Source organism: Lactuca saligna, chromosome 8, assembly GCF_052625555.1.
Source record: "Lactuca saligna cultivar CGN05327 chromosome 8, ASM5262555v1, whole genome shotgun sequence".
Taxonomy (NCBI): Eukaryota; Viridiplantae; Streptophyta; class Magnoliopsida; order Asterales; family Asteraceae; genus Lactuca; species Lactuca saligna.
In genome coordinates this window covers 135,617,744-135,641,530 of record NC_136424.1, presented here as the reverse complement: position 1 = coordinate 135,641,530, position 23,787 = coordinate 135,617,744, and the positions used below count along the sequence as shown (strand labels likewise).

Sequence of the window (23,787 nt, the reverse complement as noted above, 5' to 3'; positions counted from 1 at the left end):
CGAGTTTGATGTTGGCGAGTCCTATGTGAAATCCATAATAGAACCCGGTTTTAAACCGAGTCTTTTTATGAGAAAAAGAGCCCGATTTACATTCATATAATCAGGCCACATGACACCTTCAATGCCAATTTCATATGCATATTAGAACAGGTTCACTTTTGTATAACCGCAACATATGAAAACAAAATATATACTGGTTCAAGACAATTGGGTCATAATAGACTTTTAGCCTCTTTTTCATATTAGATATAGAAACTGGTTTCTAGATAAGCAACCAGATCCTTTTAACACTGATATCCTTAATATCCTTTTATGAAAATAACAACACAATACTGATAGAGTATCAATTCATAACATAGAGTGTACAGATAAACAATGTTTTTTATGTTGACATGTTAAATAAACAACCATAATAGTCATTGATAAAATAGAATCAAACAAAGATAACCCATCCTCTTTTGATCCCAAAGAGGCTATTTGTTTTTACTCCAATGACAAGTGGTATTAGAAAAGAAGCTGTCCGAAGTATCTGCAAGATATCAAAGACGGCAAAGTGAATCCAACTTCTACAGGCATATACACTATTTCATCTAATAACTCATTATCTTCTCGTTATTGGGTCCTTCATACAAGATGTGGATTTCACATTTCCTCTTATTTGCAAGGACTAAGAAGAAGTGAGGAGGTGGAGCACGGTATAATGAACTTGATCATGGGGAATAGGCGATCTTCTCCTATTACAAAAATTGGAGTTTATAATATAGTGCTTAGTGATCGCGTTTGTTTAGATTTAATAAATTATTGCTACTCGTCATAAATGACAAGAAATATTATCTCCTTGCATGCATTGGTCAGACAAGGGTTTAGATATCCATTTAATGATTTGAATGGTTCTATTTCTGCTTATAAAAATGGTGTTTTTATATTTGAATATTTACCTTGTGATGGTGTGTATAAAACTGTGACGTGTGTTGATAATTTAGACAATAATGTGTTTAATATTGATTCGTCTAGTGGTGTATACAAAGCATACTTGTGGCATTCTCGTCTTGGACACATTAACAAGAAATGCATCGCCTAACTCCAAAATGATGGAGTGTTGAAATCATTTGTCCTAAGGTCAGATGATAAATGCAAATCATGTCTTTTGGGAAAGATGAAAAAATCACCTTTCACTAGATCTTGTGAAAGAGGTGAAAGTTTTTTGGATCTCATGCACACAATTGTGTGTGGACCCTTCAGATCATCCACAACGGATGTTAATCGATTCTATGTGACTTTCACTGATGATTATAGCAGATATTGTAATTTCTACTTAGTCAAGCATAAGTCATAAACCTTTGAAAAGTTCAAATAATATTGATACACTTATTTTGTTAAACTTATATTGATAAGGTTTTGGAGCATTGTTTCTATTTAATTAAAATGAAATTTTATGGTCTTATTTTTGGGGCGTTACAAGTTGGTATCAAAGCCTTAGTTTGAGGGATTCGGACATACTCTCGGGTGTGTCTGAACTCAAACTGAAGATTTGGTAAAGTTTTCAAAAAGGAATACATTTTTAAGAAAAGAGTTTACTAAGACAATAAAAGGTGTGGTGCATGCAATCAGCCGAGCTCAAGTAATTTTTCCTAAAATACTCATACATCTTTATGGTATGCTTTGAATTGTGAATCTATGAATCACATGCTAGATTAGGGATAAGTATCTGCTTAGGATTACATGATAGAATGCTAGGAAACATGCCATTATATGCCTACTGTATGAGCTTGTAGACTTGCATGCGAGTACTGATTGGTCGGTGATAGGATGGCCTGATTAGATTATGCTTGGTTCACATTACTTGATGCTTGAATGTTGCTTGTTTTGTGCTTAAGAAGTTCTTACTAACTCCAGTTAACTAGTAAGAGAATATGCTAAGTTACATATTATGGGAACTAAATAATTTTATAAGGTTAGGTTTTAACGCTATTGCGCACTTTTATTTGAGTCCTAACAGTTGTAGTGTGAGACCTCTCATTCGAAGAATTATATAGTTTTAAGTAATATGTAATAGTATTTGTGAACTAGCTAGAGGAAGTTAGCGGGAGTTCCTTCTGCAACTGATGTTGGAGAGTGGTGTGGAGATTGCCTTAGGAAAACCTAGGAAGAGATTTAGTGTCGGGAACCTTGTCTTGATAAAGGATGTAAGTATGGATTTCAAGCGAATGGATGGATTGGAAGGATATGTGATTCCTTGTAGCCTAAAGGGGTAGGCTGTTACGCCAGATTTGGAATCTTCTTGGTAGGAAGTTAGATTGGGATGTTCTTCGTTTGGTTGTGAGTTGGAGTGTTACTGTACGAATGTTACTTGTTATGTGCTTTGTGGGACTCATGATGATGTGAGTTAACTATTAACTAAATATGTTATGTCACATGTGGCATAGGTTAGATAATCTCAGAGTGACGGATTTGACCCTACTGTACAGCTCTTGTCTGAGTCCAACTATTGTAGGGATGCATCTTTCACTTGAAGGATTATCTAAGCTCTGCCACATGTGATTGTATTCATGAAGTGGTTAGCTGACATTATTGAGAGTTTTTCAGCAGCTGATGACAAGGTGAGGTCGGGAACGTATGAAACCCTAGGGATTGCTTCATTGGCTTCGTTGCGTTGGTCATCGAGTGTTTGGTGCATGGATTGAGAAGGTGACTTAGAGGATTCGGGAGGATTCTTTAGGAAAGTGTGGATAGGTGAGGAAGGTAGTATTGGGCCCGTACCACCGAAATCACTGGATCCATACTCGAATCGAGGAGAGTCTTGGAGAATCTACGAATCCTGGGAGATGAGGATTCTTGGGTTTATTTAGATCTTTTGCATGTTATTTTCGGTATAGTGTTGAGCTCTTAGGAATGGGGTTTAGCTTCTGGTTCCGGCTCAGGTGAGGATACTGAGCCGCTCAATGCACGCATGCGGGTGGTCATCTCATCAAAGATTACTCGCAGTATTTTGGAATGGACGTCGGTGATCTTTGGTTCATCCACGGAATGAAGGAATGGATTTTGGAACTTTTGGATGGTCGTCTTGGGGCCTTTTGAGCCGAGTTTATGGCAGGGTGATCGGGGGCTATTCTAGAGCCTGAGGCTTGTGGGCCACTAGAATCCTTCAGGAATGAGGATCCTATTCTTAGTTCTTGTCATTGGGATTGGAAAGGAGTTTTGCACCACGTCCTCATGATGGTCAGGGTAACTCAAGAGGAAGAGGTCAGATTTCCTTCAGATGCTTTTGTGGTTATGTGTCGTTTGTTTTCTTCAGGGGGGTTATCAGGAGTTGATATTGCTTTGGAATTTTGCCTGGGTTTGAGTAAGTTATATCTCGGGTTGATTTTCTTTTATTGTTTGGATTATATTATCAAGGATTGTCATATGCCATTCCGCATGTCGAAAGTCTTCAATAAATCAGTAGTGGGTCATATCTTGTTGAGTGGGGTTCAGCGTGTTTAGTTGTTGTTCTGAGTTTTGTTGGGATCAATTCAGGGATATTTTTTGGAGGATCTTTGGTTAGGTTTATTGGGTTAGTTCTCTATTAAAATAAGGGTCAGTTGTTTTATCCTTGATCTAGTAGGATCATCAGTCGTCTATGGAAGAACTTTTAGGGTTCAACACTACCATTGCAAGGAGAGGAGTGGTAGCAGGAAGATGGTGGTGTCGGTGCATGAGTTGATTGGTCATTGGAAATGTTAGGGGAGTTTTATGTTCGCACAAGTTCTAGATGTTTAGAATTCAGTAATTTTTTGAGGATGGAAGTTGGGGTGAAGATTCGCCAGTTCAGATCAAGGGTTATGGTTTTATTTCCCAACATAAGAACTTAAGGAATTGGTGTGGTATCATGGGAGGTGATTTGGATTATCAGAATGGTTAAGATTTCAAGAGTATTTTTCAAGAGTTCAGGACTTGGAGGATCATTGAGATAGGCTAGTAATGGAATGTTAGTTTTGGTAAGCGCAGGTCATAGGCGGTTCATGCTAAATGAGGATTGTCGTGTTGGGAATCCATTGGATTGATGGGATAAGAGAGAGAGAGAGAGAGAGAGAGAGAGAGCTTCATCTAATCCAAGTGGGGGAGAATCGATCAGAATTTCTAGGAGTTGGATCGGGTGTGGAACTGGGGAAAGCTTTGCATCTTGGTTAGGAAGAAAGACGACCCAAGTGGGCATTTGGATTGAGGTTGTGTAAGTGGGATTTCAGCGAACTTCCAGCAGCTAGTCGACGTATTCTTGTTATGCACAGCAGGTTTCTGGATGGATCCAAATCGAGGGTTGTGTTAGTGCCTCGTTGCCTGTTCTTTTCTGATGAAGGCTTTAGGGTTCGAAGCATGACCTGAACACCTGATTGGACACGGGTTGTGCTCAGGGTGCATAGGGTTGTGATGGATAGAGTGTGGTAAGACCATGGATAGTAACCATGGTTGGTTAGTAATATTGCGATGGGCTTGTAGCATTCACCAGTTTGAGGTGGACTCTCGTTGGTGGTGGTCATGAGCGTAAAGGGGGGAATCAGTTCATGCCTTGGACACGCCGATCAGGATTAAGTGAGTAGTTAGTGTGTGGTGCATATGGGTTTATAGGTTGGGTAGCCTTGTTATTTGCACTCTTAGGAACCTGGTCGATGGATCAAGTGTGAGACTAGCAGTGTCAGTGTTGGCTAGGGATCTTGTATCCAGGTTTAGTAAAGGGTTGTCGTGAATCAGAAGATTTAGGGTGGAATGCAAGTGTAGAACCTAGGATCTCGGGTTATGAGTTATGTACCAAGTTGGTGTTGGTAGGGACTCGCGTTGGAAATCGCAAGTGTTCATGTGTAAGGTCTTCATATCAGTATGATATGAAATTAGACATCTGTATGTCAAGGGTGTCGTTTGAAGGGTTTAGGGTTATAGGACGGTTTCAGTTTTGATGGTAGATCAGGCTCTCGTGATTGTGTTTTGGACGATTCAGCCTGTGTGGAAGTCAGGAAAGTATGGGATTCCAGGATGGTACCAACAGTATGATGGTTTGGAAATTAAAGAAAGTAGTGACTTGTTCAGCGCTAGAAGGTTTGTCTCCTAGTTTGTCTCTTGTTGATCATTATGTTCAGAGAACTGTTATCATTAAGATGAGTCGAGGAAGTATTTGTGAATTGAGGTTTGTACACCGAGTTTCTTGTTATTCAGAGAATATGCTAAGTCACTTGCAACTTGCATTAAATAATCTCAGAGTAATTGATTCGACCCTACTGCGCAGCTCTTGTCTGAGTCTAACCATTACAGGGATGAGTCTTCTACTCGAAGAATTGTTTGAGTCTTCTGTCAAGTAAAAGTGTTCCACACTAATAAATGGTCAGTGATTTTGTTCCCAGTAGCAGTGACAAGTTAATCAAGGGTTGGAAGTATTTTTTTTAACCTGGAACTCAAAGTGGAATTGGTTTGGTAGTGGTTCAGTATGGTGGGGTCTGTCGGGGAGTTAGACCAATTTGATATTTTTGATTTAGAGTAAGGTAGAAATGGTTATTCTGCAAGAGATTAAGGATTCATTCATTATTAGGTTTGGAGAGTTCTGCTAAGGATGGTTCTGGTATCCTTGGGAACGTCGATGTATGCTCGGGGTTATGGTAAGGAGTGATTTCGAGGATGAAATCTAATTTCAGTGGGGGAGAGTTGCAGCACCCGTTTTCCTGGGCGAATCGATTAGGGTTCAAGGAGTCAAAGGTTGTATTTTGGAGGAAAAAGGAACCTCACGATGTGAAGCATGAAGGCTCATGACGTGAGGTGGCTGCATGAAGATTCTTGTCCAGTACCAAGCCCATGACGTGAGCGATAAGGGCTCACGACGTGAGCAGCGTTGCAGCCCAAGCCCATGGTCATTTTAGGTTTTCCTTCGTATTTAAGCATCTCTAACCCCATTCTAGGGTTCTTATCAGCGTCAAACCCCTCTTCACCTAAGAAAAACCCTATAGCCCATCCTAACTTGATCTTTGAAGGTTTTGGAGCTTATCTTGGATTGGAAGAAGGAGAAAAGGAGAAGAAGAATGTGGACTTGTGTTGTGTCTTTCAAGGATTCATTAGCAACATCACTTTACATTCATCCTGGACCATTGTAAGTGATAAATCCCCTAACTTTATGGTTGTATAAGTATGGATCTAAGCTTTTGTCCCAGATTTCTTCTTGTTTAGCTTGTTGAGTGGATAGAAACCATAAAGTTTGAAACTTTATGACATCTAGAAATATATTTGACATATCCTCACAGCATAAGGAATGTATTGGTCCCATTTATGATGAGATGCTTGAGGCTCATGACGTGAGACAGACTTGGCACGATGTGAGGTCATCTTGTTGACTTTTCCTTGAGTGAGTTGGTTTAGCGGAGTCAGGTTGATTTGGTGTTTGACTGAGTGAGACCTCATGATGTGACCAAGGACTGGTCACGACTTGAAATGTGTTTTGGGACATGTTAGGCTCTCGTTGCTAGCGGGATGGGTTTCATATTATTAGGCCATCAAAATTTCATGTTCAGGCCATCGAGATTTTGTCACACTTTTGGGAGAAGGCCCATGAAATGGATTTGACCCAATTTGGAAATTGGGTCATAAATGGGCTTGAATAATTATTTTAGATTTTAGGCTTTTGGGTCCATTAGATTGGGCCTTGGTTAAAGGCCAAACTAGGAGAAACGGTTAAAAGGTCCTTTACCCTGTATTGGACTCTTAGTGCGATTCGGGACCCAGTTATTAATGGAATGATTAATTATGATTGATAGTGCGGGAAGTTTAGCGGATTTGCAGTCAGAGATTTATTCGTGGATTCAGTTGTTTAAGGTGAGTTACCTTTACTGTATTCGTGGGTCGAAGGCACCAATGTTGGCCCACCAGTTGATATTTATAGTAAGATGATTGCATTTGTGATAATTATCTGGTATGCCAGCATTTGTTGAGGTTTTTGTGATTATTTTCTAATGATATTATGTGGTAGTGGTAGGGGTGACATAGACCCCGTATCCGGTTAAAATAGACCGAAGGGGAGACCAGCACCCAGATATGCTTAGCATGGTAGGTCGAGCACCCAGATATGCTTAGCAGGGCAAGTCAAGCACCCAGATATGCTCGACATCGTAGGTCGAGCACCCAGATATGCTCGGCAGTATGTTTGCTTGGTATGTGGTATGTTGGGGGAACTCACTAAGATTTGTGCTTACGGTTTTTAGTTTGTGTTTCCGGTACTACGATTTTCAGACAAGGGAGATATGAATGATTGCAAAGCACGCACCACATGTTTCCGCATTTTATAGTTTACTCTGATTTGAAATAATACTGATACACTTATTTTGTTAAACCTGTATGGATAAGGTTTTGGAGTACTGTTTCTATTTGATTAAAATGAAACTTTATGGTCTTATTTTTTGGACGTTACAATCCGATTCATTAATTTGTACAAAATGAAACCCTAATTTGATTGCATAAAACTAATCAGATGATAATTTTGAAGGGTCTTATAGGTTATAAAATTACATATCAAGCGAAAATCTTAACCCTTAAGTTCGCATGCAACCAATAAAGAATCTGTTGTTTCTCTAATCGATAGCAATAAACTATTGAACATCAATAACCCCTAAAGGATCCCTATAATAATCAAGGTATATAAATAATTAGGGTTTACATACCTTTTGATTATTATAGAAGTTAACCAAACAAAGTTCCTTCTTGAAATCCTTGGAGAGCAAGCACCAAAATTTTAGTGCCTCTAATCGTTTGTACTCAAACCCTCTAAATTAAAAGATTTGCAGAGAGAGGAGAAGGGGGAGAGAATCGTCTATTCTCTTGGAAATAGGATTGGACGAAAATGAGGCACCCAAAGGCCCTATTTATGGCTCATAGGAAAACCCTAGAAACCTTAATCTTGAATAAAATAATAATATTTCAAATTCAAGAAATTATCTAGTATCCTTATCTTCAGGATGCTTCTAGAAAGCCTAATTAGGCTCTTCCAAAACCATCTACCTATGGAAGGTTCTGGAAGCCTTCCTGTGTTCAACTTTTAAACAATTACATCTTAAGTCCTTGCACCTTTAATTAATCCAATTAATCCCAAAATTAATTCTAATTAATTTCTGATTAATTCTTAATTAAGTAATACCATTGCTAATTTATATATTAATCACATAATATATTACCAAATCATTTAATTCTATTTATTAGTCATATAGTAAATCAGTAAATCAATCTCTCTCTCCAAAAGTCATATTACCTAATTACTAGTTATTAGTGCAACCCAAAAAGGATTTTGCTTTCGGTTCAGGTATATACCAATTTAGTTATCATCTTGGACACTTTAATCCAATACAATTATCCATAGAAACATAAAATATGGTTAATCAAATGTAACGACCCAAATTTTACAAAGAAAATTTTCATTTTTGAATTATCAACCACATTTCCATAAATTAAGAAATCCAAATATAATTGTTTTCAAAACACATGTCAAGTACAAATTTTATTCCAAACATGATAGTATCCCATAAAAATGCCTGACTGAGAGTACACGCCGCGCCCTCACGCCTTGCTCTTTCCCTTAGGGTCTGAAGTACCTGAAACAAATCCACAACTTGTAAACTAATGCTTAATGAGTCCCCCAGAGCATACCCCACACACAAACCACATAACACATACCATATTAGCTATAAAACGCTACATATACCACATAAGCCATGCATACATAACCCTGTAAGGATGTCGTGGGCTCCCCCAAGGTCTTACACCATTGTGCCATGGGCTACCCCACATGGTCTTTACCTGGGAACACCACGGGCTACCCCACATGGTCTTACGACGAATTGCCAGGGGCTCCCCCCGGGTCTTCCATGCAACAACATACAATCACTAGCATACAACTTAGCATAAAGCTAAATACCATACCACATATCTCTACAACAGCTAGTGTACCACATAACATAGAATGGGTCGACCTTGGTGCCTTAGACCCATTGGTATGGTGAGAAGACTCACCTCTCTCGAATGGTGAAACTGACAATGCTAGAACCAGATATATCCCACGTGTTTCCCCGACTCAACTGCATGTAGCATCATAGACTTGTCATTAACCCAAAAATACCCTCAAGGTCAACCCTGGCAACCTTGGCCAAAGACAAATTCAATAGTCAAAGTTAACAATCCATGTTGACCTCAACTCGTCAAGTGCATCTAGCTACTCGTCGAGTTCCTACCGAGTCCATACAACTTGATCAAATCCTAGGCAACTCGCTAAGTCTTTTCATTAACTCGATGAGTTCACTTAATATTCAGAAAAACGGGGCGACCCGATCCGACTCGTCGAGTTCCTAAAGCAACTCGTCGAGTCCCCCTTCCTATTTGATTGTTGCGATGTTACACCGAATTTGGGGACTCTAAGGCTTAGATCTGAAGCCCTAAGGTGCCTAGAAGGATAAGGTTTCCAAATTTACCTTCTAGAATTGTTCCAATTGCTCTAAGGCCCCTAACAAAGGTTGGAAAGCTCCAAAGCTTTTCCATATGGTCCAAAACTCTAGGGAACTGAATTCCCTCCGTTCTAGAAAAGCTTCTAGTCCTCAAAACATTCCAAAGATGGAGGCTTTATGGACATGCACGTCCAATGCATGTCACCAGGTCTAAATGACCAAAAAAAGGAAATATGCCCTAAAACCCTTGCATGGTGTCCTTACTCGACCAAAGGCCAGATCTAGCCCACCTTGGGACCATTTTGCTCTGGAGATTCATAATGTTGCAAAATTTATGAATCCCATGCATGCGTTCAACGAGAAGGGTAGGAAATGAAGAGTAAACTCAAGATCTAGCCATAAACTATGATAAAAATCGTGTCTTGAAGAATTACAGTAGTCCACAAGATGATTAAGCTCAAGGATGGGTGCTTGGTTTGCTGGATCTTCTCACTGTCTCCTTTTTCTTAAGCTTCCAAGGTCACACTAGCTCACAAAATGGATGAGAATGGGGATTAGGGTTAGCACAGACGTTCTTAGGGTTTAGAGGCTGATGGGAGGTCAGCCTCAAGGCTCATAAGGAGATTATCTGGGGTGAAAACCCTAAAATTAGGGTTTTATCATTACAGCGCCTACTCATCGAGTCAGCCTTCCGACTCGTTGAGTAGGGTGTAGATCCCGCACCCTCAAATGCCCTCTACTCGACGATTTGGACTCCCAACTCGCCGAGTCCATACATCAAAACCTTGGATTTTAAATAAGTTAAGTAATACCTGGAACAGGTGTTACAAGTCTCCCCCACTTGAACTAGACTTCATCCTCGAAGTCTGCTGATCCAAACAAGTCTGGGTAGTGTTCTCGCATCTCATCCTCCAGCTCCCAGGTCCACTCGGAGCCCCTGCGGTGCTGTCATTGCACCTTTACTAACTTCAATTCCTTGTTCTAAAGAACCTTGGTCTTCAGGTCTAAGATGGAAACATGCCTCTCGATGTAGTTCAGGCTCTCATCCACCTAAATATCGTCCAATGAAATGACTGTGGACTCGTCGGTGACACACATCTGAAGCTGAGACACATGGAAGGTGTTGTGAATTTGGCTAAGATCCTCTGGAAGATCCAAGCGATATTCCACCTTGCCCAACCGGTTCGTGATACTGAATGGGCCTATAAATTGAGGCCCCAGCTTACCCCTCTTCCGAAACCTGATGATCCCCTTCCAGGGTGACACATTCAGTAGCACAAAGTCCCCCACCTGGAACTCAAGATCTGATCACCATCGATCAGCATAACTTTTTTGACGGCTCTGCGCGACTTGCAGTCGGTCGCGCACCTGCTGAATCAGCCTGGTAGTCTTGAGCAGTACCTCAGTGCTCCCCATGATCCGGTGTCCAACCTCATCCCAACAAACCGGGGTCCTGCACCTCCGACCATATAACATCTCGAACAGTGCTCGATCGAGACTAGCATGATAACTTTTATTGTACGAAAACTATGCTAATGGGACGTACATGTCCTAACTCCCTCAAAAATCCAACACGCATGCTCGAAACATGTCCTCCAATGTCTGGATCGTCCTCTCGCTTTGACCGTCGGTCTAGGGGTGGTACGTCGTGCTAAAATGTAGCTGAGTGCCCAGTTCCTTGTGAAACTTCTTCTAGAACCTAGATGTAAACCGAAAATCCATGTCAGAGATTACCGACACTGGCACCCCGTGTCTAGCCACCAACTCTCGTACATAAATATCCGCCAAATTTTCTGTGGATACACTCTCGGAAATCGGAATGAAGTGGGCACTCTTCCTCGGGCTCTCCACAATCACCCATATAGCGTCCACACCCCTCGCCGTCCTAAGTAACTTCATGATGAAGTCCATAGTGATCTCTTCCTATATCCACAGGGGAATGGGTAGTGGTTGTACCTTTCCATGTGGCCGCTGATGTTCGGCCTTGACCTTCCTGCAGGTCAAGCACCGCTCCACGAACTAGGCAATCTCCCTCTTCATGCAGGGCCACTAGTAACTAAGCCTCAAGTCTCTATACATTTTCGTATCCCCTGGATGTATAGAGAACTTGGACTTATGTGCCTCCTCTAATATCCTATGACTCACTCCTCCAGTCACTGGTACCCACACCCGGCCACACTGTGTCAAAAGGCCATGATTATCCTTGAAAAATAAAGGATATTGTCCCCGAATCCGCTCTATCTTCCAATTCTATTTCTTCACTCCCTCGACTTGGGCCTCTTTGATCATATCAAATAATGGAGAAATCACCGTCATCCTCATACAAATGTTCCCAATCGGTGATCCCGCCGTCTTGCGGCTCAAAGCATCAGCCACTACGATGTCCATCCCTGGATGGTATAGGATCTCACAATCATAATCCTTCAGCACATCCAGCCACCTCCTATGTCGCATGTTGAGGTTCTGCTGATCCATCAAATACTTCAAGCTCTTGTGATCAGTATAGATAGTGCACTGCACTCCATACAAATAGTGCCTCCAAATCTTGAGGGCGAACAGCACTGCCCCCAGCTCTAGGTCGCGAGTGGGGTAATTCGCCTTATGAGGCTTCAGTTGCCTCAAGGCGTAAGCTATCATGTGCCCCTTCTGCATCAGTAGCGCACCTAACCCTAAAATCGATGCGTCACAGTACACCACCAAATCGTCTAACCCCTCGGGTGGTACAAGGATCAAAGCCTCACATAACCTCCGCCTCAAGGTCTCAAAGGCCAACTGCTGATGTGTGCCCCACTAAAATGTCACATTCTTCTTGGTCAAGCGAGTCAGTGGTACATCAATCTTAGAGAAATCCTGGATAAATCTCTGATAACAACCTGCTAAACCCTAGAAGCTACGAATATTTGATGTGTTCTTCGGTACTTCCCACTGCATCACAACCTCAACCTTGGTTTAATCAACCGAAATGCCCTCATGATTGATGATGTGCCCCAAAAACTGTACATCTCACAGCCAAAAATCACACATGGAAAACTTGGCATACAACTTCTTCGCCCCCAGGGTCTCCAATACCTCCCTCAGCTGCTGCTCATGCTGCTCCCTAGTCTTAGAATAGACCAGGATATCATCAATAAAAACGATCACAGATCGATCCATCATCGATCTACATACCATGTTCATGAGATCCATGAACGCTGTTGGGGCATTGATGAGCCCAAACGGCATCACCAAAACTCATAATGCCCATACCAAGTCCTGAAAGCTGTCTTCAGTATATCCTCATCCCGAATCCTCATCTAATGGTACCTTGATCGAAGATCAATCTTGGAATACCACGATGCACCCTGCAGTTGATCGAACAAGTCATTGATCCTTGGCAATGGATAACGGTTCTTCACCGTTAGTTTGTTTAGCTCTCGGTAATCAATGCACATCCTGTGTGATCCATCCTTCATTTTCACAAGCAGGATCGGTGCTCCCCACGGGGAACTACTCAGACGGATGAACCCTATGTCTAGTAGATCCTAAAGTTGCATAGATAACTCCTGCATCTCGGGAAGTGCCAACCTGTATGGTGCATTCGCTATCGGAGCGGCACCCGGCACCAAATCAATGCGAAACTCCACCTTCCTCTCCGGAGGCACTCCTGGTAGCTCTTCGGAAAAAACATCCCGAAATTCCTGTATAAATGGCACACTCCCCACATCTGTCATAGCTTGAACCCTCACTTCTAATATATAAGCCATAAATCCCGTACATCCTTGCTGCAAGAATCTCCTGGCCCTCGCAGCCGAACAGAGAGTCGGCCCCTAAGAGACCCTATCACCATGTATGACTAGTCCTCCCCTACTTGGGGTTCGAAACCTCACCAACTGGCGCTCGCAATCAATCATGGCCCCGTTGGCCCCCAACCAATTCATCCCGACAATCACCTTCAAACCTCGCAACGGCATCAGGACTAGATCCGCGCGAAACCTCTCGCCAAGAACATTTAGGACGCAGTCTTGATACTCCCCCGTAGCACTAACGGTGCGGTCATCTGCGATCTCTATCTCTATTGGGGAATCCAAGGTTCCCAGTATGTCCCAGAACATCTTTCTAAGCGCAAGAGACACGAACGATCGGGTAGCACCCGAATCAAACAAAACAGGCGCCGATATACCATTGACCAAAAAGGTCCCTATACAAGCATAATGTACATGTAAGTCATACAAATAATAAAGGGCAGCGAATAATAGACATGTACCAGCCACAACGTCTGGCATTGCTCGAGCCTCCTCGGTGGTCAGCTGAAATGTGCGGCTCTTCACCGTTGGGGCATCCGCCTTGACAGGGCAGCCATCAGTAATCATCATCGTGGCGGGCGCGGGCGCCACCACTATTCCTCCCCCTCCCTGCAACCTCAGAAAATCGGCCTTTTATGGCCCGTTTGGTTGCAGTGGAAACATATCATGCTCTTCTTGGGGCAATCCCTGCTCAAATGGTTATGCTGGCCACAAGAGTAACATCCCGATATCCCTGTTGGCTGACAATACCGACTGTGCAATTTACCTCACTTAGCACACCGCCCCTGGCCCTGCTGGCCCCTGTTGGAAGTGTCTGAGGTCTTAGGCTTCATAGACAGACCCACCACTGCCTGTGCCTGCTCCGTCTTCCGCTTGGCACGGAAATCCAACTCCATCTCCTACTCCTGGGCCTTCTCCACCACTCGTTCAGTGTTTTGCACCTGGTAAAGCTCACGAACTCCCGAATATTATCCCTCAGCATGGAATGATATCTCATCCTCCGCATATCCTCATCAGTAGAATACTGAGGAAGAAATAATGCTCGCTCACGAAACTTGGTGGTGATCTCTGCCACAGTCTCGATGGTCTGATGGAGTTCCTGGAACTCCCTCACCATCCTCTGCACCTCAATGGCTAGTGCAAACTCCAAATCAAACCTCCGAACAAACTCGGCCCACATCAACTCAGCCACACCGGCTGCTCCTACCTGGATGGTAACCTCGCCCCACCAATCTTGGGCCCTGTCTCTCTGCATACAAGAAACAAATCCCACCTTTTCCGCATCCGGGCAAGAACTTGTGCGTTGGGCGTTCTCGATATCCGCCACCTAGCTTTGGCTAACAATAGGGTCCCTGACCCCGAAAAACCCTGGCACCCCACACGCCTTGAACTCTCTAAATAAGGGAGTTTGGGCCCCAACCTGACCTGCAACAATCTCAGGCATGAATGTGCGGAGTCTCTCATCCATGATCTCCATCATACCTTCCTTGACCGTCCCAAAAATGATTAGTGTAGCGTCAAGGATGCCGCTGGTAACCTCGGCTGCAATAAGCTCATGCAACCTTTCATCAATGACATCGGTAGTGTCACCTGATCCAGATCCCGATCCTAATCCCCCTGCTCCAAATCGTGTCACCACCATGCTGAACTGTAATTTCATAAATCATAACGATCAGGATTTCCATATAAGGGGGGTCTTCCTACACGAGTCCTCCTTAGAGCTACCAGGTCTAACATTGGTTTGGGTCTGCCCAATACTACCTTCCACACCTTCATGTACCTTTCCCCAATGCTCTACTTGTTAACTCCAATTCATCCCAATACTAGACGATATCCCACAAACTACAGCATACGTCAAATCTTAGGCTGTCCTAAGATTTGCTCTACTCATATCTATCGAATCAATCATAATAGAAGTTACAAGTACAGTTTTCATAGAGGTTCCCCTAACACTCTAGAATTCAAGATACAAAATGACCTAGCATGCATCCATATTTATACTTAAGGGATCAGACCTAAAACCCTAATAGGTCAAGCCCATTGGCCCATAGGCCCATGAGTGGTGACAACCAGTCATATTCCAACATGCAGAGTCTTCTAAAACATTCTTCCATGCCATACAACCCTTGAGCATCAGCAACACACATAATGGACCATATTGACCATAGTGGAGCAACATGATGCACAGGTGGCACATCATGAACACTAATGGTTCAACATCTATCATGGTGGCACAACATCGTGTATTTCTTAAGCATGATCATCTTACAAGCATACGTGAATCAACATGGCACAACAAATGAATCGAGATGGTGCATCGTGTACCAAGATGGTCCATGATGTTGCAACATCTTCTCCATGGCACAACATCTCATCAAGATGGCACAACATCCTTCTCCTGATGCAACATCTCATAGATATGGTGCAACATCTCCTTGGCTCGACATCACCTTGTCTCAACATCTTCATGGATCAAAATCACCTTAGCTCAATATCAGCTTGGCTCAACATCACCTCGGCTCAACATCTTCATGGCTCAACATGTTGGACCATGTTACGGAGGTGATGTTAATTACAACGATCGTAAGTTATTGTGGAGATTTTAAGGCACAACGATCGTAAGTTATTGTGGAGATTTTAAGGCACATATGTACATGTGTGTGTAGATGTGTTTATTCTTAGATTTTGATTTTCAATTATAAATCATAAACAGAGAAGGAGAAAATTATGGAAATCGATAATCTGTACTCTACGAAATCGTTTTTGATGTAGTAGTTTGTATTTAACATATTTTTCCTAAAACATGAAGATGGTTCTCAGGCCCATCTTTGCTAGGTTTTGCGATTGAAGGAAAACATATTGTCATTGACGAAGGGTTGTTAATTTGATTTCTTTTGAAAGAATTCATAGTGTATTTTGTCAATTCATCTATTTGTTATTTTTTTATAGCAGAGCAATATTGATTTTGGTTTTAAGTTCTTTCAATCATCACCCTAAATGCATTCATACCCAAAAAAAAAATTAGAGTTAATATAGGAAAGATTGTACCCTTTGTGTTATACCCACCAGTTGTTTGTTAAAAAAAACTTATCGGACGTTCACAATTTTGTGTTTCCAATGTTACTATTTTGTAAAATTATTTAAAAGGAAGATAAATGTGTAATTTACAAAAAAATTTGGAAGTAATCAAATTAGAAGTTAAATTATAAGAACATTGGAGAATTAGAATGTATTATATGATACAAAGCAACGTAGTATAGTAAGTTTGGGTAGCTAAGTTTATATACCCTTAAGGGTATATTCACTTTTCCCTATATATATATATATATATATATATATATATATATATATATATATATATATATATATATATATATATATATATATATATATATATATATATATATATATATATATATATGGGGATAGGGACTATACATTCCAGCCCCACCTAAGCTTAGGTACTAAACCTCTAAAATATGTTCTTTTAACATGCTAAATATACCCGGTTTGGTTTCACTTGGTAAATATATCATTCTCCATAACATTTCTTTCTTTCATTATCGTCTTATCATCTCCGTTTTCTTTCCTCAATTATCCAAATGAACATTACTAAACCCTAAACCTAAACCTAAACCCTAAATTGAAACCCTAAACACTAAAGCTAAACCCTAAACCCTAAATCTAAACCCTAACCCTAAACTAAGTATTGTATTATTGTATACATAATTGTGAGCCTATCAAAATTAAATAAATATTTAAATAATTAAATAAATAAACAAGGGTATTTTAGTAATTTGATTAATAGATTCCATAAATAGTCCCTGTAATCACGCTATTTAGTTTTAACCAAATTTCTTTTCTTATATACACCTTCATCTATTACCGCCTCATTCAATTACCGGTGGAGCGCAGTAACGCCTGTGTTTCTGGGCTTGCCATTTTTAGCAATGTGATAGTCTAGGTTAACCTTTGTAACCCGTTTTGAAATAATAGAAGTGTATTATTTGAGTATTATGTGTTTTGTGCTTAATTGCTTAATTATGTGATTTGATTAATTAAGAATAAAAATAAGCATCAAAATTTAATTGTAAAATAAACTCGATATCTTTAGATAATGTTGTAGTAGTTAAAACAAGGTTTCCGAAGATATAAAGAATGCCGAAATCCGAGTTATAATGAGGAAGTTATGACCTGTCGAAGTTTCGCGACAGAACCGGCAATGCTGATTAACGTAAAAAGTGAAATTTACGTTAGAGCGATATTTAGCCTTAGTAATCCAAACGAGAATTGAAGATCTCGTTGTTAGTATCAAAGCGATAAAAAGTTAGGCGAGAACGGACGTCAAACGAAGAAGTTATGAATTTATAACGAAATTTTCTGTCCCGGCCTATTAAAAATAAATAATAAAAATAAAGTCAAAATTAGCCTACAGATATGAATTTCCGAAGTTTATTAAATAATTAATAATTAAATTTAATTATTAAATTCGGCCTTATCCGAAGACGATACAACGGACTCATCCGGAGTACGCCCCGCGTACTCGAGTATGCCCCGCGTACAGAAAGAAGTGTCGACACTTCGGATGACGCATGCAGTGACGATTTGGAGCCGTGTACGCCCCGCGTACATGCCTACGCCCCGCGTACGAGGAGGTTCCAGCCTCCTATAAATAGGATGCGAGGGTTTCGGGTATTCTTGCTCATTTCTTCGACTCTTTGTGCTGAAGCTCTGCGTTTTTACCCCCGAAGCCCCGGTATCATTCCCGAGTCCCGAAGCAAGTTCCGAGATCCCGAAGATCCCGAGAAGTGCGGTTTCCGAGCCGAAGCTCTGCCCACAAGAAGTTCGATTTTTGTAGAGATCTTTCAGATCTGCTATGGATTACTACTTCTACAATCCGTAGTGCTATCCGATCATCTTCTGATTAAGTGAGTGTGTAGTTACTTTCTTCTAAACGCATAATTATGAAGTATTTTATAGGAAATACGTGTTATGTGTATAATTTTGTTGTTATGTGTGTGAATGTATATTCACTCTCTTTAATCTCATAGATCTGATTTGTTTTCTATGAAATACGTGTTATGTGGGTATGCCTCATCTATTATGTGAAATATGTATTGAATGAAAATGCTATACAGGTTTTAAACTATGTATAAAAATATATATTTTTATCTACTAATATGTTGGGTAGAACATGGGTAGATAGTTGGTGTGTAATAAACAGATGAGAGGCCTCGATGTTGTTGTTGTTGTTGACCTAGTTATTCAGTGGAGTATGGATAACGACCACAGACTCCTTCTAGACAGTCTCGTGGAACACTAGCAGGTTCATAACCTATAGGTGTTGTGAACGATGTGTTCACCGGTGTATTCTATCCCCCTCATGGTTGCCTTTAGGATATCTATTGTTGAGGAAACCCCTTAGCAGTAATGTCCGTCCCCATGAAAATCCTAGATTAGGTCTCTTGAGATAGATGTTGTTTTAGGGATGTAAAGTGAGGATAACGGGAATGGGTAATCTGGATAGTGATTGGTTGGTGAAATTAAATATAATTTATTTATTGTGGGTTGAAAACCCTATATGCTCACCAGGCTCCCAAGCCTGACCCACTCAGTTTTATTTGTATTACAGGAAGTGGCACAAGGGCGTAAGATGGATGAACCATCAAGTTGTTTTGTTTACAAGTCTGTATATGTATATATTTGTTGAACGACTTGTAATGTTATTGTTTATGCTTAATGGTCTGTATCGGAACATGACACCCCGAGTTTTGATTATATAATGAAAAATACATTTCTTTTATGAAATGCTTTGGTAAACATTGTTTTATCATGTTTTGTTTTTGGGAACAAATTCCGCAACTCTTTCAAATCAAAAGAATTTACTCTGAATTTATTTTAAAAGCATAAATGAAAATCGGTCTTTTCTGGCCGTGATTTTGGGGATGTCACAGTTGGTATCAGAGAATTAGTTTAAGCGAACTAGGAATTTGTAGGATTTCTAAACTTAAACTTAGAATGCTAAGTGGAATTTGAGATGTGTGTCTGTTGGATTTTAGACACGAGCACTAGTGTATTTTTAGGAAAGTTGCCTAAAATACTTTTATGTGCTAAATGTTATATGTTGCCATATATGATATTATTTGTTCGGATCTACGGTTTGTTGCCAACCGGATCTGAAGGTTTATGTGTTTAGGATTCTAAGCGTATGTATGCGATATTAGAACTAGCATGTAATCGTTTGGGGTAATAAGGTGAAATTATTTGGTGTGTAGATCAAAAATGGTGAGAACAAGGAGTGGCGTTGGAAACGCGGATGAAAACAGGAATCAACCGCCAGTGATTGAGCAAATACCTGTTGTAGCAGTAGCACCAGAACAGATCACCATGGCTGGAGTGCAAGCCATGATTCGGGCTATGTTAGCCGAACAAAGGGAGGAGATGCGAAAAATGTTGCATAATAATAGGGACGAACCTATCATACCTATTGAGGAACCTGAATTGATTCCCGAGCAATCGGAGGAAGGGAACAATAGTCACATTATGAGTCAAGTTGGGACTCAAGAAGAATGAAGGAACAATCCGGAAAGGAGAAACAACAACGATAGGCGAATGTACAAGAATTTCTTGGGCGCCAAACCGCCAAGTCTTTCTGGGAGCCCAAAGCCTGTTGAAATAACGGATTGGATCTCCGAAATGGAGATGGTATTTGAAAGTTGCGACTGTAGCAACAAACAGAAGACTGTCTTTGCAGTCAGACAACTGAAGACTGGAGTACTAAGTTGGTGGAAGTTGTTAGTAGATACTATGCCACGAGGAGAAGCTTTGAAGATGTCATGGGAGGAGTTCTTGGAACAGTTAAGAGTGCAATATTGTTCAGAGATAGATCTGATTGATCTGAACAATGAGTTCCAAAACTTGAAGAAGGGGAGGATGAGCGTAGACGATTATGCTATGGCATTCACTGAGAAAATGAAATTATTTCCGTACCTAGTTCCAACGGAACTCTCCAAGATTGAGAGGTTTGCTAATGGACTGCCTGCCGACTTTGGTCCGACAGTCAAGATGGCAACTACTCTGAAACGGCTGTTCGTTCAGCTAAGAATGTGGAGTCCCAGCAGAAGGAAAAGGGTCTGGAAAGGATAGAAGTTGGTGAAAAGAGGAAGTTCGATGGAACTTCAGGGTCCAATAAGAAAAACAAGTTCTCGAAGTCTGGTTCGAGGGGAAGTGGAGGCGAAGCGAAATGGTGCGACAAATGTAAAAAGAAGCATCATGGAAGGTGTGAGGTAGTGACCACATGCTACAAGTGTGGAAAGCCAGGTCACTATGCCAATGAATGTACCCTCACTAAGAAAGTTTGTTATGGTTGTGGTGAGGAGGGACACATGTCGAGGGACTGCCTGAAGAAGAAGGAGGCAGCTAGACCCAACATTCCACCAAAGCCAAAGGCGAGAGCATTCCAGATGACACTGGAAGCTGCTAAAGATGAAGCTGATGTCGCTTCAGGTACCTTTCTCGTTAACAATTTTCCTACCCAAAATTTATTTGATTCTAGAGCCAACTACTACTTTATATCGCATGAATTTGGTAGAAAACTAGAATTGCCTGTTGATAGACTAGATAATGCATTATTAGTCGAAGTTGCTAGTGGCAAGTTTATACCTGTTAGCCATCGTATGAAAAACATCTTAATCGACCTTAATGGGAATAAGTTTCACGAAGAATTATTACCTATCGAACTTAATGGTTTCAACATCGTGTTGGGAATGGATTGGCTTAGTGCCAATGATGCCGAGATATTGTGCAAGAAGAAGATATTTAAAGTGAACCCGCCTGGGAAGGAATCGTTTATGGTGTATGGGGACAAACACCGAGTGAATTCTGGAATCATTTCCCTAATGAAAGCCAGAAAGTGTTTGACCAAGGGATGTACATCATATTTAGCATTCGTGATTGATGTTAAGAAGGAGAAGAACGTGATGCAGAGTATTCCTGTGGTGTGTGATTATCTGGAAGTATTTCCAGAAGATCTTCCTAGATTACCACCTGATAGACAAGTAGAGTTCAGAATAGACTTGTTACCAGGAACCACGCCAATAGCAAAAGCACCTTATCGATTAGCACCGACGGAGATGAAGGAGCTAATGATGCAACTTCAGGAGTTATTGGACAAAGGTTTCATTAGACCTAGTTCATCACCCTGGGGAGCTCCGGTGTTATTCGTGAAGAAGAAAGATGGAAGCATGAGAATGTGCATTGATTACCGAGAGCTGAATAAGGCAACAATAAAGAATAGATATCCGTTGCCGAGAATTGATGACCTATTCGATCAACTACAAGGTTCGAGCTATTTCTCGAAGATCGACCTAAGGTCAGGATATCATCAGCTGAAAGTGAGAGAGCAGAATATAGAGAAGACTGCGTTCAGAACTAGATATGGACACTACGAGTTCTTGGTTATGTCGTTTGGACTAACCAATGCTCCGGCAGCATTCATGGATTTAATGAATAGGGTTTGTAATCCGTTCCTTGATAAATCCGTAATAGTTTTCATAGACGACATTCTGATTTACTCAAAAAGCCAGGAGGAGCATGGCAGACACTTGCGAGAAATGTTAGAATTCTTGAAGAAGGAGAAGCTGTATGCTAAGTTCTCCAAATGTGATTTTTGGATTCGTGAAGTCCAATTCTTAGGTCACGTGGTCAACCAAGAAGGGATAATGATTGATCCAGCGAAGATCGAAGTTGTGATGAAGTGGGAACAACCGAAAAGTCCCACAGAGATCCGAAGCTTTTTAGGATTAGCCGGATATTACCGAAGGTTTATCCAAGGCTTTTCTTCGATTGCTACTCCATTGACAGCTTTGACCCACAAAGGAGCTACTTATGCTTGGAGTGATAAGCATAAAGAAGCATTCGAGAAGCTAAAGAAGAGGATATGTGAGGCACCAATTCTATCTCTACCCGATGGAGTTAAATACTTCGTTGTTTATAGTGATGCGTCTGGGGTTGGGTTGGGTTGTGTTTTGACCCAAAGAGAAAAGGTGATCGCGTATGCATCTCAACAGCAGAAAGAGCATGAAAAGAACTACCCGACTCATGATTTGGAGTTGGCAGCGGTAGTTTTCGCTCTGAAAATATGGAGGCATTACCTCTATGGCACGAAGTGCAAACTTTTCACTGATCATAAGAGTCTCCAATACCTCTTTAATCAGAAGGAATTCAATATGAGGCAACGACGCTGGCTAGAGTTACTCAAGGACTACGACTGTCAGATACTTTACCATCCCAGTAAAGCTAATGTTGTTGCTGATGCTCTCAGTCGGAAAGTCAATCTTGAAAGGAAAAGGCCAAGAGCGTTGAGAATTGAAGTTGTCTCGACTATTGTAGAAAGTATAAAGAAAGCTCAAAGCGAAGCTTCTGAGAAGAATGACCGGAAGGAGGAACGTTTGGGCAAAACGTTGGTGTTTGGAACAAACGGTCATGGACTGAAGGTATTCCAAGATCGTATTTGGGTACCTAAGTCAGGGGGAAAAGAGATCTTCTGATGGAAGAAGCTCACAGAACCATGTACTCGATTCATCCCGGTAGCAATAAAATGTATAAGGACCTGAAACCCTACTACTGGTGGCCAACGATGAAGCTTGATGTTGCAAAGTATGTGGCCGAGTGTGTGACTTGTGCGAGAGTCAAGACACAACATCAGAAACCGTACGGGAGCTTAGAACCTTTACCTGTGCCTATGGGTAAGTGGGAAGACATTGCTATGGATTTTGTCACTAAACTACCCAGAACAAAGAATGGTCACGACATGATTTGGGTGGTCGTCGATTGATTCACTAAGAGTGCGCATTTCATAGCAGCCAGGGAGAAATGGTCTATGGAAAAGCTTGCGAATTCTTATGTGAAGGAACTTGTGAGACTTCACGGTGTTCCGCAAACCATTGTGTCGGATCGTGATAGTCGTTTCACCTCAAGGTTTTGGAAAAGTCTACAAGAGGAAATGGGTACCAAGTTATGTTTAAGTACAGCTTACCATCCGCAGACTGATGGTCAGAGTGAAAGAACGATACAAACACTTGAAGATATGCTGAGAGCATTTACCTTGGAATTCCTAGGTAATTGGGATGAACATTTACCATTGGTAGAATTTTCCTATAATAATAGTTTTCACTCGAGCATTAAGATGGCACCTTACCAAGCTTTGTATGGACAAAAGTGTCGTAAGCCGTCTTGTTGGCTTGAGGCTGGGGAAAAGCAGTTTATGGGACCGGAGATGGTTCATCAAACTGCTGAAAAGTTGAAAATAATTAGGGAAAGAATGTTAGCGGCTCAGGATCGTCAAAAGAGCTATGCTGACAAAAAGCGAAGACCGATGACTTTTGAAGTTGGGGATTCGGTTTTGCTTAAATTCTCGCCGTGGAAGGGACTTATAAGATTTGGTAAAAGGGGAAAGTTGAGTCCAAGGTTTATTGGACCGTTTAAAGTTCTTCAGAAGATTGGGAACAAAGCTTACAAGCTCGAACTACCAGAAGAACTGAATGGAATTCATAACAATTTTCATG

At 41.2% G+C, this 23,787-nt stretch overlaps 1 protein-coding gene across 1 annotated transcript; it reads right to left on the bottom strand.

Moving 5' to 3' along the window:
* Positions 1-13,246: 13,246 nt before the first annotated feature.
* On the bottom strand, positions 13,247-13,792 carry LOC145010121 (uncharacterized). The gene is made up of 2 exons (XM_078968702.1): positions 13,684-13,792; positions 13,247-13,617 (listed from the first exon to the last, which is right to left on the bottom strand). Exons 1-2 carry the CDS (start codon positions 13,790-13,792, stop codon positions 13,247-13,249), a joined length of 480 nt encoding a protein of 159 aa, XP_078824828.1.
* Between the last annotated feature and the right edge of the window lie 9,995 nt (positions 13,793-23,787).

Bases quoted from the DNA above. Each gene is read 5' to 3' on its own strand.
- LOC145010121 (XM_078968702.1), bottom strand. From the start codon at position 13,792: ATGATGATTACTGATGGCTGCCCTGTCAAGGCGGATGCCCCAACGGTG. The intron at 13,618-13,683 runs GTACATGTCTAT...ATGCTTGTATAG, and splicing joins AATGCCAGACGTTGTGGCTG to GGACCTTTTTGGTCAATGGT.